Source organism: Equus przewalskii, chromosome 11 (genome assembly GCF_037783145.1).
Source record: "Equus przewalskii isolate Varuska chromosome 11, EquPr2, whole genome shotgun sequence".
NCBI lineage: Eukaryota > Metazoa > Chordata > Mammalia > Perissodactyla > Equidae > Equus > Equus przewalskii.
Genome location: NC_091841.1, coordinates 9,712,550 through 9,729,551, shown reverse-complemented (window position 1 = coordinate 9,729,551; position 17,002 = coordinate 9,712,550). Strand labels below are relative to the sequence as shown.

The following is a 17,002-nucleotide window of genomic DNA, read 5'->3' as shown; positions in this document are numbered from 1 at the left end:
GGACGCAGCCCTCCCCGGAGTCAGGAGCACAAGCTCTCAACGCCTGCTGAGCAGCCCTGACTCAGGGGGGACCCCCCGCCAGACTGGCTGATGCCCCTGTGGCCACAGCTCTTCTTGCAAGTGGCACAAGGAACTGACCCCAGGCCACAGGCTCCCGGCCAAACCTCCAGGGGGACAGTGGGGTGGGGAGGCCGGGCTGGGACAGGGATACGGCAAAGGCCCCGTCTCGGAGGGGGCGGCGCCTCCGTGGGGGCCGCGGCTGGGCGCGGGGCCGGGGGGGCGGGCACACATGCTGCCTCAGGAGCCCCGCGCCAGGCGCGTGGTCCCCACCCTGGAAGCCCCGATTACGGCGCTGTCAGCACCACCGTGCCCGTCAGGAAGCGGCCGCTCACCGCCCTGGGCCTGGGGACAGGCAGAGCCGGGAGCTGGAAGGACCGGGCGGCCTGCGGTCACCCCCAGGCCGGGCCGCGCGCCCCTCCCCTCCCGAGCGGCCCCTTCCCCAGCCCCGGGCTGCGGCCTGAGCCCGGGAGGGGCGGCTCCGCCGGCGGCGGCAGCGCCACCTGGTGGTGGCCGCGACAGTCTGCAGCTGCCCTCCCTTTGGGGGGATCTGGGGCCCTGGGGTGGGGGGGTGGCCAAGACCACCCTTGTGAGGTTGACAAGGGCCCACAGGCCTGAACACCCCCCAGAGAAAGGCCAGGCTGCAGCCCCTGCCTCAGGTCAGCCATGCTGGTCCACTCTGGACCCTGGGCCGGGCTGGGGGTAGGGGGTGGGGGGTGGGAGAGGAGGGGCGATGGCCATCCCTCAGGGCCCGGCCACCCCCGGCGCCCAAAGTCTTGCTCGGATGTGCTCCCAGTGCCATGATGATGCTCAGGCAGCAGCCGGACATGGCCGCACTGACCACCCCGTAGCCCCCACAGTGGGGGGCCATCTGGTCCTGGGTTAAGGCCCGGAGATGGAGGCAGGCTGGGGGTGCAGGCCCGGGGGCCTTCCTTACCTCGATGGCCAGCACGCCTATGGCGAGGGCTCCGGCCAGGTAGACGTAGGTTTCGAAGGCGTTGAGGATCACCGTGTAACAGCCCTGGGGGAAGAACGGGAGGTGAAGCCACAGCCTGGGGTCGGAGGCCAGCGTCAGGACCGGGCTGAAGCCTGGGAACTGGCATGCGGCTCCAAGCTCAGGCGCCAGCAGGCCCGCCCTGTCAGACCCCCGCCCAGACAGTGGGGTGCGGAGGAGGGGCGGCAGGAGGCAGCATCACTCCCAGGACCCTCTGGGCCTCCAGCCCTCAGGCGGGGCTGCAAACCGCCAGCCTGAGCACATCAGCCACAGACCCTTTCTGCATGGCTGCCCCTGTGGCTGGAATATTGGGGAATTTCCGTAAATATCTGGACTTCTTGTTGCTCTCAAGAAACCAGAAGATCCAGCAAGGGGAGCCATCGTTTCTACCTGGCAGGACCTGTCAGACAGGATCAGAGCCCCCTGGGGGTCCACAGCCCCCTCCCTCCCTGTCGTCCCACACCACCCTCTCTACTCACTCTCAGTCCCTGGCTGATGGCTGAAGGGTGTCTGGTTTTCAGCCTCTGCCCTAAGGAAACAGCCCATCCTTCTAAGCCCAGTGCACACCTCACCTCCTCCGGGCAGCCCTCCAGGACCAGCGCAGCCTGCAGGCCCCCCTAAGTGAATTGGATTCCCGTGCTGTTCCCGCTTTCCCAACAGTTCTGGGGACACCCAAACTGAGACAGAGGTGGCAATAGAGCGGGGGAGAGAAGGAGAGCAAAGCTAGGAGCTTCAGGCCCATGACTGCGGAAGACGGGGGCCAGGTGGATGTCCCGGTACCGCCTGGTGGAGACTGACCAGGGGCTGGGCGGGAAAGGCCCCCAGAGGCCCTCCCTCGAGCCCCCTAGAACAAGCAGGATACACCCAGATAAACAGACCCCATGAGCACGATGGCCCGGATCCAGTGTCGTCGGGGCTGACCGCGTGTCAGCATCTTCCGGGAGGCGACTGACATGCAGATGCCGGCCTCACCCCGAGACTGGATCAAGGGTGTGGTGCGGAGCCGGGAGCGAGCATCTATGGCTGTGCTGTGGCCAGGCCGTGAGACACCCCAGGCCCGGCGAGGCCGACAGAGAAAGAAGGCTCAGCCGGACACGGGGAGCCCAGCGAGGGCTGTGTGACGGGGGCACAGCCCGAGCGCACCCTACATGGGCCAGCTGGTCAGGAACCAGTGTGGCCGGAGGTCCCCTCGGGGCTGGCAGGGAAGGCCCACCCGCCCAGCCAGGCCCAGGGGCCACTGTGGATCCACCCGCAGACCCGCTCTGTTCAGCTCTTTAAAACATCAGAACCCTGAGAAGTGGAACGATGACAAAGTCTGACCTGCTCTGGAGGGAAGGCAAGGGAGGCTGGGAGGATGCTTCTGGCCTCCCCTCGTCCCCTCTGGGCACCACCCACCCCCCGGGGCCAGGCACGAGCACCCAATGCCCCAGCCTCCCCCTCTGCCTCGGGTGTGCAGTGCACTGTGCGGGCTGTCCAGACACGCGTGGCCCCGGGGCCTGGCCGCCTGGGCTCGCAGTCCAGCCCCGCCACCTGCTTCCTGGCGACCTCGAGCCATTCACTTATGTTTTCTAGGCTTCAGTTGCCCCATTTGTCAACTCAGGCTGTGTAGACTAACTATTTCACAGGACTCGTGTGAGGACATAGTGAGATGCGGGGGATAAAGCAGTGTGGGCAGCGCTGGCCTGGGCCGCACCCTCCATCCCCGTTGGCACCGTCCTCTCTCTCCCTCCGCGCCCTGGAAGAGCATCCTGGGTGGTGGGAAGTGTCTGAGCGCAGAGCTGGGGCGTGGGATTACCCCCAGGTCCCTGGTGTCACTGCAAGACAGTCCTTCCCCTCCATACACACACACACCCCTACACCAAAGGGGACAGGAGCCTGAAGCCCCCCAGGGACCTTGTCCAGCAGAGGGGAGACATCCAGGCCCCTCGCTGGCCGCGGGTGGGCATCTGGGGTCTTAGCCGCTCATCTGCCCTCTGTCGAGCTCTGGCACCAAAGCCCCTTGGGGTCCCTGGACTGAAGCAAGCAGACCGGGCTGGCCACTGCGAGACCTCGAAGGGAGCAGGGCGGGCGGGGACATGGACTGGACGATGCCATCTGCGCTGGGTGAGCGTCCGCTCTGGCGGGCACGCTGCTGGGGGCGTGGGTGTGTGCTCATTGCGTCCCCCCTTGGGGAGGAGGGCACCCCTTGAATTTAATACGAGGAGAGGAGGGGAGGGCAGCCGGACAGCTTGCTCGAGGTGACACCTAGGAGGAGGGAGGCAGAGGTACCCGGGGTCCCGCTGCCCCCCGTTCTGAGGGGAAGGAGCGGCATCGGGAAGGCTGGTTCCTGCTCGTCTGGGCCGGTCCCCGGCTCAGGGCCCCGAGCTCCGTCCGCACCCCGTCCTCCCCTCGCGATGCAGCACCCTGACCCCCGACCCTGTCCAGTGCCAGCGCCGCCCTCCCTCGGCAGGTGAGACACCCCCACCTGCCCCCGATCTGTAGCTGACAGGACTCAGGGCAGCTAGACTAGAGGTGCCACCAAGACACCGCCCACATTACACATCCAGTATGGACCTGCCCCCGAGATCCACGCCATTTGCCCAGCTGCCCAGGGGGCGTCCCAGAGGCACACTCAACGGGCCCCCACAGATTCGAGATCTCCCTCCAAACCAGAACCCCTAAAGTCACCCCACCCTCCTCATCTCCCTTCCCCAAAGCCGACCCGCCACCGGGGCTGGCACATTTTGCCTCCTGAATAGTTTCTCTGCGTCTCCACTGGCACCACCCTGGTCTAACCCATCGCCACTGCTCACGGGGGGGCCAGTTGAAAAGCCCCCCCGGCCACTCAGGCCCACCTCTAATCACTGGCCACTGAGCAGCCAGTGTGCTAACATGGCCACATCCCTGCACCACCCATGGGTTTCCATTGCCCTTCCAGCATCCTCGCCATGGGCCCGCTGGCCCCGGGTGGTCTGCGCTGCTGATGCCCTCCCGTTGAGCTGGTCTGGCCCTATTCACTGTGCTCCAGCCCTGCTGGCCTTCTCTTGGTTCCTGGAACACACCGTGCTCCCTCCCACCCCAGGGCCTTTGCACAGGCTGCTCCCGCTCTCTGGTCGGAATGCTTTTCCCTCACCAGGAGGATGAGGGTATAGCACTTTGTTTCAAGGAAAGTCACAGCAGCACCCACACTCAGAACCCACCAGGAAGCAGGTGGGGAGCACTGGGCCTGAGCAGAGACACTGAGCGATGCTGTGGGGAGAAAAGACCTAAGATCACCCGGACAAAAGGGGAAATGGATGGTTTCCTATTTGTGGTCACCATACCGGGCTGGGGTCCAGGTCTAGCAAGGTCACCATCTACTGGGAGGCCCCCCGATTTGTTTCCAGCAGGATAACGCATTCTTGACTGGCCTGGGTGGCCGTCTTGCCCAGGGAAGGCTGAGGAAGGAGCTGGAGAAGCTGCTATGGGGGGCTCGACTCCATGGAGGAGCCGGGGCATTCATCGTGGGTCCCCCACTTTCAGGATTTCCTCATTTCTCTTCATTGGAGCTCAGAGGTAAACAGGGCTGGGGGAGTAACTCAACACGCACAGACAAGTGCCCCCTGCCTTGGCTCCTGGTGGCCATGTGACTGAGTCCTAGCCAGAGGATGATTCCAGAACCGGGAAGCAGGTCAGGCTGAAGCTCTAAAGGGACAGGCTGGAAAGCCCCGGGGACAATTCGCAGGCGGCCTCAGGGCACGGTTCGCTCCACGAAGCCGTCAGTGGTCCAGCTTCCTCCTCTCGTGACGCTGACATCCCGGGGGCCGTCCTCCTCTGCAGGGCCCGAGATGGCGGTCCCCACAGCTGCCTCCCAGCCAGGGGAAAAGAGGAGGGGCCGGCCCAGCCACATCCCTTAAGACGCCACTTGGCTGCACAAGTCACTTCTGCTCACCTCGCTGAGGCTTCACCGCCAGGGAGGCGAGAAGGGCAGCCTTTGGCTGGTGGTCATGGGGTCTTATAAACCCCTTTATCCGAGGAGGCCAGCGAGCAGTGTGCACCACGGCACAGGAATCTGAGGTCCAGAGAGGGCGCCTGACCAAGGGGACACAGTGGCTGACAGCCCGGGCCTGACGTCACAGCCGGGAACTCGCCCCAGGTGCCCCCGCCCGCAGCGCGGATGCCAGGCCCTCGATCCTTTATTGACGTCCCCTCCCAGTGCCGGGGGCAGGATCATGAGGCAGGGGATGTGGCCCTCGGACCTCGAGAATCCTTCCACACGGCAGCTGCAGGGGTGGGGCGCAGGGTCCCTGGGGCAAAGCTGGGGCTGGAAGGAGCTCATCAGACGCCGGGGTCAGGCCCCAGCCCACTGTCCCCTGCCCGGGCTCCCAGGCTGCCTGGGGCGCCCCACGCCTCCTCGCCCCGGCCCATCCTCTGCTCTCATTTTCTCCATGGTGGTCACTTTCTCGTGAACTGACGGCTTCTTGTTCGTCTGCTTCCTCTGACCAGACGGGGAGCCCCAGGAACAGGGGCCCTGTCTGCTGTCCCCTGCGGGGTCCCCTCTTCCGGAACTTTCCCACGAGATCCTCATGGCAGGCCAGGCCCAGTGAGGGGCGTGGGGTATGGACTGAGTTTCCCGGTCTCACATACACGCTGGAGGGGGGGAGACCAAGTACAAAGCGGGGCAGAGCGGGGCCCTGCGTCCCTCAGGGTGGCACGCGCATGATGGAAAGACACTGAGATGAGGTCCTCGGGTTGTAAGAGATGCAGAGAAGTCCAGCAGCTTCCGTGACCTGGAGGGTCAGGCCAGGGAAACCTTGCTCCCTCCGGGTCAGGGGGTGCTGCCACCTGGCAGATGTGACCTTCCTCAAATTGAGTGCACGGCCGACGTGGGTCCCCCTGTGTAACTGCCATTCTGGCTCCCGACCTGCATTACTGGAAGCTCAGGGAGTGTTCCGCCTAGAACCCTGGAAAACTCCTACTCACCCTTTAGCCCCAGCCAAAATGCCCACTGCTCTGGCCTGGGCCATCGCTGGACCGTCTGTCACCCTCATCCTCTCCCCCTCCGTCAGCCCCATCAGGGATCCACATCACAGCCGACATGCCCGTGGGACTCCAGAGTGCCCTCCGACCCTCTGGGCCCACGTGGCTGCCCGCCCAGCTCTGAACACCACGTCCCCTGCCGGGGGTGGGGGACAAGGCCACTACCTGCTTGTTCAGGAACAGGTCCCTCCCCAGGAGGCACTCCTCCCTGCTCAGCAGGACGCCGCCCCGCGTCTGCGGTTCCCTCCGGCAGCAGGCCTCCGGCACCTCGGCGCTCTCCAGGGTCAGGAGCCGGAAAATGGACGCGAACTTAAAGTCTTCAGGCCCGTTGACCCCGCAGCAGCCGAACTGGGAGGAGAGAAAGGGAAGGGTCTGGTGGGCGGGAGCTGGACGCAGGGGCAGAGGACGGACAGACGGCCTCGCCAAGGCCGCTGGGAGGCAGCGTGGGGGGGGGGCAGGACCCAGGTGTGCGCTGTGTGACCCTGGCAAAGTCACTGGGCTTCTCTGAGCCCCGGTGGCCTCTGTAAAGTGGTAACAATTCCCTCCTCACGGGGCACTGAGCACTCAGCGAATGGCAGCGGTGATTGTCGGTGAGAGTTACAGGTGCTCGAGGACCCGAGTCCGGGAGAGCGGAGGTTTCACCCCGAGCTTGGACTGTGGTGGCGGGCAGAGGCTGCCCACTCCAGCCGGCTCAGGGCTCGGCGGCCCGGGCCCGGACTGATGCCTGGGTTCGGGCAAAGGCACGAGCAGAGCGGGCCGCGGGACCAGTGTGCGCTCTGGGGGGGGCGCGCTCTGCAGGCCCCCAGCGTCCCCGGGCCACTCACTGTGATCATGACGGAGTTCCAGGTGGCAGAGAAGATGTCCGTGTCGTTGTCGCCCTGGTAGTGCTTGCCAAGCTCCTTGGTGAAGAACTCGCGGGTGAGCTGAGGGGGGGTGGGTGCTGAGCACACGGCCCCCGGCGCCCCAGCCTCCCCTCTGTCTGCCTCGGGGAGTGGGGGGCCTCGGGGCCCTGGGACCTGGGACTCTCCTGCCCCCAACTCGGGGCAGGCCCCCAACCCCCACCCCAAGGCCTGTGCCCCCCCATGGATCACCGACGTGAAAAGAGAGTCTACACCCCCCCACCCCATCCCGTAAACCTGAGCCGGGGCCCGAGCTCTCCTCGAGGGGAGTGCGGCTTATCTTGGGGGGGCTGGCCCCGCTCCCACCCCTGCTACCCCCAGCAGCTCCTGGGACCAGCCAGCAGAGGCCCTGGGTCCTGGCCCCGGCAGAAGCCCTGGGCGGGGCAGGGGGTCTGCACATCCTTGGGGGCCACTCCGCCCTCAGAACCCTCTCCTTCCGGGGGTCCAGTCCCCTCCTTCCTGCACCTTGCTGGTGGCAGGGGACCCAGGCGCACGGGGCGGGTACGTACATTTTCCCTGAAGACGAAGGCCAAGATGGCCGCCGAGAGCTCCGCCAAGAAGATGATCAGAATGAACAGGAAAAACTGTGAAGAGAAGGGGCAGCTTGTGAGCCCGAGGGGGGCGGGAGGGGACAGGGCGGCTGCTCAGTGATCCACGCTTCCATCTGTCACCCGACCGACACAGTGTGCTGATTCCGTGAGACTAAGAAACTTTGCTGCCGTGAGCCAGACATTTTTCGTAATAAACGTCCCACCAATCCATCTTTGGAGTCAACATGGTTGTAACCCAAATATGGAAAAAATGAACAAACAAATACGCCTTCCGTGCCAGTGGCATCCCTTAGACGAGGCCCCTTGTGCAGTGCACCATCTGAACAACCTGACCTGGCAGCCCTGGAGGGAGATGGATCTTGAAACTGGTTTGGGTCCCTCCAGGTGGATTGTACGTGCTGTGGGAACCCTGAGATCCTTGGGGATCCCTGGCCGGCTTTCCCCACCCCGCCAGCCCCAGGGCCACCTCTCCTAGCCCTGCTGCCTCTCGTTCCCGTGGGAAGTGGGGAGGTGATGCTCATCATCGGAAGGTGGTGTGTCCTTCAAAATCTGAAAACCCAGGGGCCGGGCGCTGTTAACTGACAGAGCCCGCTCTGCGCACTCACTCGTTTCTTGATGTTCCCATTTCTGATGCTCCTCGCACGCTGGGCTCCATCTGCCAGCCAGCTCCCGCCCTCCCTCGCCCGCCAGCTCCTCACTTTCCAGAGCAGCTTGGCCCCAGCCCCTCTCCTGGGTCCCCCGCATCATAGTCCCAGCTGAGGGGCCCAGCCGGCCGCTGCTGCACCCCCACGGGGACCCCGACATGGGCACAGAGGCTGTCACTCTGCCGGCTGCTTTCCCAGTGCCCGGAGCACAGGGGTGGGGCACGGCTCTCAGAGAAGGAACGAATCCGCGAGTGACCGACTCGCCTTCAGGGCCCTGCTCTCTGCTACCTCTCGGGCCCTGGCCGCTCTCAGGCACTGTTTTGGGCAACAGCTGTTGGCAGAAGAAACAAACTGGCTTTCCTTCGTGCTCAGCATCGCTGGTGCCCCGGGCATTTACAGGCGGTGACAACGCTGGAGCTGTCACCCCCTCCAGAGACACCGGCAAAGGGCTGCCTCCCCAGGGCTCACGGAGGCTGGTTCTTACACACCCTCCCAGCACCTCGGCCGCTGCCCGGACGCCCCGCCTGTGGGTCACTGTCCTCGTGGCTGCCAGCCCGCCCTGGGTGCGCCCGGGCCGGGGGGAAGCCGGGGGGGCCCGGGTTCAGTGTCAGACCCCACAGCCCACCTTTCTCACTCTGTGTGACAGGGACAATCACTCAAAGACCCGGCAGCCTGTTTCCTCATCAGGAGAAGGGGGCGATGACACCCACGCCCGGGGGCTTGTGGGTCGTCATGAGATGCTGGGTGGGACGTGTCCTCCACGTCTCAAAGAGGCTGAGCGAGATCGTCGCGGAGCCTCTGCCGAGCGCAGACGGAGCTGGAGACCCGGCTCCCAGGACGCACGGCGCCGGGCTCCTCACAGATGCTCTGTGGACCGTGGGCGCCGCCCTCGGGGTCTCTCTCCTGCATCCTGTCTTTTCCGGCCAGAAGCAGCTTTCTGTCACTCTATCCTCATCCCGGGAAGACCTGGTCACGTCCCCTCCCTGACTCTCAGCTCGAACAGCGGCTGCCCCACAGGGGTCCCCAACCGAGGCCTGGGGACGGTTTCGAGGCAGTCCATGCAGGAGGTGATCCATGCAGGATGCAGACCTGAAACACCTCCCAGACCCGCCAAACAGCTTTGTTTCGTCTCTTTTCAACATCCAAACCCAAGGACACCCTGTCGCCAGAACAGATGGACCAGCACACCGCATGGGGCCGCTCACTCCTCACTCCTAATTGTCGCCTCCGGCCATGGGGGTCTTGCCCGGGGCCAGCTGCCTCCCAGCCGGGCTCTGGCCTCACAGAGGAGTCAGGCATCAGAGGCCGACCCTGGCTCCCCGGTCTCCTTGCTGGTCAGCCCCCCAGTTCCTCAGTGGAGGAAACCGGCCGGAGGAGGGAAGGACCATCCCAAAGTGTGCGGCTTGAAAATTCCAGAGCCACCCCTCTCTTCTCAGTCCAGCTCTTCCCAGAGCACTGGGTTGCTCCTTCTCGCCCTGCTGATGAGCGTGGGCCAGGACTGACCTGCCACTGACTCTTCTGGACCCTGGGCGTCTGCTTCTGACAGGTCACTGGCAGCCTTGCTGGGGTCCGCTGTGTGGGGTGACCCTGGGCTGAGGTCGGCGGGTGGGCAGACTTCCCCCACCAGAGAGGAATGTGACAGGGGGCCTCCTGTGCCCCCCACAGTCCAGCCACCCCTACCATCCCCACCCCTCCCCGAGCTGGTGGGCCCCGCGCTGGGCCGTACATCCTCCACCGCTGCGGCCTCTCGTCTCCCTGACCATGACGGAGGCCCCTCCAGGGCTCCTGGCACTTCCCTTTGGCTGATGACGGATGGCCACGTGGTTCTGCCTCACCGGCCTTCGAGGGGCCTCTCCTGTCCCTCTGCCCTCTTAGTGGAGCTGCCGGCGTCCTCAGCAGGCAAAGTTGGCCTTGGACATGGTCCCCATCCTCAGCGAAGCCACTGAGCTGGCTCTGGCCAGTGACCGCGGCTGAGACTAATAAACTGTGGATGCGACCGAGCTCCCGCCTCGGTCACTCCGGGAGCGTGTGCACCGTGCAGGAGGACCTCACACGGCTTCGGCGAGAAGATGCCGGTGAGCGCGGGCCCAGGGCTGGCCTGGTGTCACGGCCCTCAGAGGGCGGCTCAGAATAAAGAGCAGGTGTGGCCTCCAGAAGACGAGGCATCGCGGGCACGGCCGGTCTCTGGGAATAACGACGGTGACCGTCTCCTGCGCGCCTCCGGCCCGGGCTCTGTGGGTCCAACAGTGCAGTGGCTTTACCCACGGACACCTCCATCTTCCTGATGGGGAAGGGGGGACCCGGAGAGGGCAGCACTTTGATCAAGCCGGTCCAGCGGAGGGTGGCACCCCTGGGATAAACATGGGAACTCTGATTCCAGGACACTTGAGATGCCGGAATCTTAAGACTTTCCCATGGCCTGGAGGGTGTGTGATGGGTCAACACCGATTCTTTTAGTTTGCCATTTACGAAGTGCTGACACGGGCCAGGAACAGAGCTAAGCAAGACGCACATTTTCTCCCTGAACCATGATCACAGTGCTGGCCGGGCAGGAGGTATTGTTATCTTCATTTTGCACATGAGGAATTGGAGGTTCAGAGAGATTAGGTAACCAGCTCCAGGTCACACAGCCAGGGAGTGGCAGAGCTGGGATCAGAAGCAGGCTTTTCTGACCCCACAGCCTGTGCTCTTACCCAAACCTCGGACACTGGCTCCCTCTGTTCCTTCATCCCAGGGCTGTTCACCAAGCACTTACTCTGCGCCAGCAGCGTGCCAGGTCCTGGCAAACAAATGCGCACGAGGCAGACGTGGTCCCCATCCTCACGCAGTTCACGCCGGGCCGAGATGCACGGCTCATGAAGTGAAATTCACGAGACGAAATGCAGAAGATCCGGGGGATGAGGTTATAGGAGGCACGTGGTACCTCGTGGACCAGGGAGAGTGGCCTGCCCTGAGGAAGGGGTCTGCAGACCTCGCCGTTGCCCCCCGGAGCAGGGTTTCCCCGAGCACGGGGACCCAGGGGTGACCTGAGTGTGTGTGAGTCACCTGAAGGACAGTGCAGGGCTGTGGCACCCACATCATGACTATGCCACCTCTGCCACCTTGCCTTCTCCAGCAGGAAACAGCTTCCTCCTGCTCCACAGGGCTCCCCCTGCTTACGGGCAGGGGCACCCCCGGACCGGCCCCAGGCTTGTTCTCATGCTTCCTGGGGCTCCCCCTGGCCAGGGGCTTCCCCGGCGTTGCTCCCTTGAGCGCGTCTGACCTCATCCGTGTGCCCAAGGATGCATTTGCCAGTAATTTCTGAGCATCAAATCGACAACGCTTTGCTTAGCCGGGAAAATTAACCAAGGGGCGGAAGCGGCGCTTTGCCTACTAGTGAGCAGTTCCAGACTTTTCCAACCCATCTGCCTACGGGCACGGCTGCTTTCCGTTCTCTTTTCTGATAAATATTTACCAAATTCACATACTGCGTGTGTGATTCAGCTCATTGATCTCTCTGAAATACGCTCAGCTCTTTTTGCTCGTCTCTTTTCCAATTTAGCATGCCTTTCTTATAAAGTATAAAAAACAGTTGAATCTTTAAATAAATTGGCTGAAAACACTCCTCGAACTGCTCGTAGATAAGCAACTAGGAAAAAGGGATCCCACAAAATGTCCACAACAGACTGAAGTCGTCCTGCTGTATGAAATGCTGTTCAGTTGATTAACAGGAGGGTTTGGAAAATGTGCTCTTAGAAAACCTGACCCTCGGGGATGTGGGCGTCAGGCTCCTTGTCCCCGGGCTACGGGTCACCTGGCCCCCATGGGTTTTCGCCTCAGAGCAGGTGGGAGCGACGCTCAGTGAACTTCCACGTTGAGCTGTGGTTCCCGACGTGGCTGAAGCCGCTCCCCCTGGGCCCCTCTCAAGACAAGTCTCCTTGGTGGGGTCTCAGGCTTCTGGAAGGACCCCAGCTTCAACCAGGGTTGAGGCTCAGTGCCCCTGTTCAGCGGGAACCACCGAACCGCCCGGTCCAGGTTGGAAGAGAAAAGTGGTTCCTCTTTTTTAGGTCATGAATCTTTTTGAAAACCTTCCAGAAGCTGTGATGTCTCTCCCCAGAAACACGCACACACACACACAACACACGCACATGGCACACATGTACAGGCACACACACACAGAGGCCCTGGAAAGGATTCTGCACGTAATTTTAGGTGAATTTTGGACCAGGGACGTCCATTCCAGGTCTGGAGCCCCTGGACCAGCCCTGATCTGAGCGACAGGAGACCTGGACCGAGGGGTCCCCTGCCTTTGACCTGCACTGTGACCTCAGGCTTGTATGCAGTGGGCCTCAGAGAGGGAGGGGAGGGGGTGGGGGGACGTGGAGACAGAAGCAGGGTTCAGGAGATGACAAGGAAAGGCAGCAGAATAGAAACCAAGAGATGAGAGAGGCAGAGGCGGAGAAGGAGCGAGAAAAGAAAGGGAGCGAGACAGGGAGAATGGAACTGAAGAGACAAGGGCAGGGGGAGGCAGCAGAGGGCTGGGAGGGGCTCCTTCAGGTTCGGTGGGCTGGACCTGGCAGCACCAGGACTCCTCTCTCTGGGGCACGTGGGGCCACCTTGTCCCCCCTTGGCCGCAGCCTCCTCCCCTAAGCCCCGGGGAGAGCACGTCCCGGCTCCGGCTCCGAGGGAGCTACCAGGCTGGAGAGGATGGGAGACCTGCCTGCCCTTGGCGCAGCACACAGCCTGGCTTCCCCAGGATTCCCCGACGGACCCATTAGCAGGGGACAAGCCTGGGCCACAGGGAGGGGCACAGGGAGGCTCGGCGCATCCTGGGGCCCAGCTCCCAGCTCCCACCGAAGTCCCCTCTGGCTCCCCAGCCCCATCTGCACTGCGGGGCACATGGGCCAGTGGCGCCAGAGGCTCTCCGCTCCTCCCCAGAGGAAAAGCGGGCGGGGCCAAGCGGCGCGGTGCGTTTCACAGGCAATTTGCTTTCTCTCTGGACTTGGGCATCTCACGGCGACACAAACGGGGCTGTATGGCTGCCCTCCTCTGGGGAGGAGGCGCTGCGGCAGAGCCCCGGGTGCTGGCCGTGGGCAGGAGCCCACGGACAATTTGCAAGGAGCTGACCCCACCCTCCAGGGGCATCCGCAGGCCACCCAGCCACAGACATGCTGCCCAACGCTCGGCTGGGCTCAACCCAGGAGCTCTCCCAGCCTGGGCCCCTCCTACCCCCACCCCGCAGGACCCAGCAGGGGAGACACAATCATCCATCAGGCCGGGAAAGAAAGCAGGGGCCCGGAGACCCACAGCCCCAGGAATACAGAGGCCCAGGAGAACGGCACCTCCCCTCATGGCTGTTCGCTCCGACTTACAGCTGTCGGCCCGTCCTTTAACCAGCAAAGACACTCAAGCTCAGAGAGGTCAAGAAACCAGACCCGAGTCACAGCATCCTTAGTTAGGGGACAGAGCGGGCTGCACACGCAAACCCAGCCCCACCTGCTGCCCAGCTCATCCTCGTGGGCTGACCCCTCCCCGAGAGTGTCCTGGGGGAGGGGGGGAGGCCACGCTTGCCCCCCCGCCGCCATGCATCTTTGTCAACCAGTGAACCATGTGGCCCACACGGCAGTTCAAGCACTATTAATGAATAAAGGTCCTTCAGAGGTCCTATTGTTTCTGCTTCAGAACTGGACGTGCAAAAGGGAGATGATTCATCCGACCGCTATCTTAGCTCTTCCCCGGGGAGTCACACGCTTGGGTTCCTAAAAGCGAGCCAGCACACAGCGCTGGGGGCCACATTCTCCGCGGACCCGCCTCGGAGGAGCCTGGCTCTTCAGACATGGAGGCCAAGGTCCCGCTCCCCCTGGGGGCCGCTCGCCCGCATGGCAGGCTCCGCGGGGACAGCCTGCTTGGCCCCCCTCAGGGTGAGCCCCCTGCAGTGTAGACACGGAGCCCCCCACGCCCGCCCGGGGCCCCCGTGGGTGGGGCAGGATGGGGTACTCACAAACAGCAGCAGACACTTGTTCTCACGGACGGCCCCGCAGCAGCCCAGGAAGCCAAGCAGGAAAAGCAGGCCCCCCATGGCCAGGAGGGTGTAGACGCCCGTGATGAGCAGGGGGTTGGCGGCCACGATCTCCCGGAAGCCGGTGGGGTCCACCAGGACCCAGATGCCGATGCCCAGCAGGCAGGCCCCGCCCAGCTGCTCCCAGGGCCCGTCAAGGAGGGAGGAGAAATGGGCAGACAGGGCGGTTAGACACTCTACACACACGCGCACACGCGCACACACACACACACGCATGCACGTGCGCACACGCACGCCAGTCTCCCGAGCGCGGCCCTCGGACAGAGGCGCTGTGTCCCAGGGAGCCGGGCAGGATCCACGTGGGCCTCAGCCTCTGTCCCACTGTGCTTCTCATCACTCTGAATTCTCCTAGTTACTCTACCCTAAGTGGGGTAGCATCCTCGTCTTCGCCCCACGCCCCACCTCGGGCTGCTGAGATCCAGGTCACGAAGGGTTCATCTGCCCCTTTTATACTCTCCTTAACTCTCAGAGCTGCAGGATAATGACGTCGTCAAGTCCAACCTCTGATTCCACACTGCGGTCCAGAGTGGGCCAGCAACTCGGAGAAGGTCACACAGCAAGTTTGTGGCGGAGCCAGGGCTGAGTCCCAGGCCTCCCCGACTGCAGCCCCAGGGACGCTCAGCAAACTCAGGGATGCAGGGACACCTACGCTCACAGCACGCAGGGACACCTACGCTGTGCCTGTGCCGTGCCGGGCCAGGAAAACACAGACCAAAGGCATGCTCCTTGTCTCAACAGGAGCTCTCGTGAGGCTGGGCCCCCCACTCTCAAATCCAGGCCTCAGAAGCCTTCTTGTGTATGTCTTCATCTCCACGCTGGGCTCATCTTTGCAGAAAGGCAGCTTAGTCCAGAGAACGGGCTGTGCCCCTTGCTAGCTGTGTGACCTTGGCTAAGTGGCTTAACTTCTCTGAGCCTTAGCTTCCTGATGATTGAAAGAGCATGCAAATTCCCACCTCCCAAGGGAAGGAAGGACAGAAGGGACCTGACTCTGCTTAGCAGGTGTCAGTAACTATCTGTTCTGTGTCTCGGGCACAGCCGAGTACAGAAGCAGAACGGCTACAGGAGAACCAGTTTGGCACCGTGGGGTTTCGAAGGCTGTAAAGGGTTTGAACTCCCCGTGGGGCGGGGGGACCTGAGGAAGGACAGGCGGTGGCTGCAGGCAGACTGGTGAGCTCTGGCTTGGCGGAGAGGGGTCTGCAAGCTGGGGGGGCAAGAGCCGCATGGCTTGGGGCCAGAGACGAGGTTTTCAGGTGCAGTCAGGGCAGGGGTGGGGCGGAGACGCCCGGGGGACCGAGCAGCGAGGGAGGGAGGAGGGGAGAGCCGAGGGGACGGCCAACGTCAAAGTCGACATGTCTGCTCTCTTGTTTAATTTTCACAAGAGCCTGTTGAAGGAGGTGACTAGGGATGAAGATACTGAGGGTCAGAGAGGTGGGAGCCTGCGGGGCTCCCCGCTCTTCAGGAGGACGGGGCAGGGGAGGGAGCCCCGGGGAGGTGCTCTCATGGGTAAAAACAGATGGAGACAGACAGACATACGTCAGCCTTGACCAGAAAGGGCCTCTTTGTCCCAGTGACCCTGCCCTGGAGGACATCAGTGGGCACTGAGCCAGGTCTTGGCCTCACTAAGGTCAAAGGTTGAGGCGAGGTCAGGAAAGCCTTCAGGGGCTCAAGAAGCCAGAAGCGTGGGCCCTGGGCAGGTGGGCTTGTGGCAGGGCGCTGGGCTGGCCCCGACCTCAGGGCCTCTGTCCCTTCAGGACAGAATCCACGGTTGGATGGAGACGGAGCTAAACCACTGAGAGCCCACCCATTCCAGGCACTTCCTAAACCAACCTCGCTTAATTGGCAAAGAACCTGTTGAGGGAGGTAATTAAGGGATGAAGATACTGAGGTTCAGAGAGGAACTGGGTTTCAGATCACATAGCTGATAAGATGCCGAGCTGGGCTTCCAGGCCACAGAGGTTTCGAGTTACATCAGGGGCACCATCCGCTCAGCCCCCCAGCTCTGATGTCTGTCATTGCTCTGGGGACCAGGCTGGGCGGGGCCCTTCTGGTCGCCCCCATCCCCGCTTCTCCCCCACTCCCCACCAGGGCTCAGATCCCAAGGCAGCGGCCAGGACTGAGGCCCGGCCCTCTGCCAGAGGAGCTACGCATTCCAGGGTCTCTCCTACGACGGGGGGGCTCGTTGGAGCTGGGTGGGCACCGCTGGGGGCCTCCCCTCCAGGAAATCCTGGCTGGGCAGGCAGACCTGCTCTAGCCTGGGCCCCTGCTCCCGCCCTGGGACGTCGCCCGGTGTGACCACTTCCAAGCAGCGGTCAGCTCCGCCCACCCAGCAGAAACACTCACGAAGAGGAAGAAATTGAAGACAAACAGCAGGTACTTCATGCAGCTCAGACAGTCGCCTTCCATGGTGCTCCGCCTGCAAAACAGCCAGGCCCCTCAGTACTCCGGGGGGGCCCACCTGGGAAGGATTCCTCCCCTCCCTCCCCCTCCCACATGGGGGGCCCCAGCCTGCCCTTGCAGCAGGTGGGGGAACCATTTCCTCCCCAGGAAAGGCGCTTTGCCCTGTGGGGCCAGAGTTAGGCGTGTTGCTGTGTGGCCTGAGGCAAATTACTCCACTTCTCTGAGTCTTGTTCTCTCCAACTTGACAATGGAGATTCAAACCAGCGTTCTTGCAAGCGAGGTGGCGAGGATTAACTGAAATAGTGCAGTAACACGCCTAGCACCGCGTCCAGCACGCGGCGGGAGCTCAGTGGCGCCACTTCATGATGGTACTTGATGGCAGAGGGGAGCCTGCCGTTTGGGAG

General features: G+C 63.2%; 1 protein-coding gene across 7 annotated transcripts in view; it reads right to left on the bottom strand.

Moving 5' to 3' along the window:
- Positions 1-17,002, bottom strand: part of TSPAN18 (tetraspanin 18) — a 170,896-nt gene that overhangs the window by 3,670 nt on the left and 150,224 nt on the right. For all 7 annotated transcript variants that reach the window (XM_070563824.1, XM_070563827.1, XM_070563823.1 and 4 more), the window contains 6 exons: positions 16,542-16,614; positions 14,124-14,318; positions 7,458-7,532; positions 6,874-6,972; positions 6,215-6,397; positions 995-1,078 (listed from right to left, as the gene is read on the bottom strand). In XM_070563824.1, coding sequence (XP_070419925.1) covers positions 995-1,078; positions 6,215-6,397; positions 6,874-6,972; positions 7,458-7,532; positions 14,124-14,318; positions 16,542-16,604 — 699 coding nt within the window. In that variant the 5' untranslated portion in view covers positions 16,605-16,614. The remainder of the gene's footprint in view (positions 1-994; positions 1,079-6,214; positions 6,398-6,873; positions 6,973-7,457; positions 7,533-14,123; positions 14,319-16,541; positions 16,615-17,002) is intronic.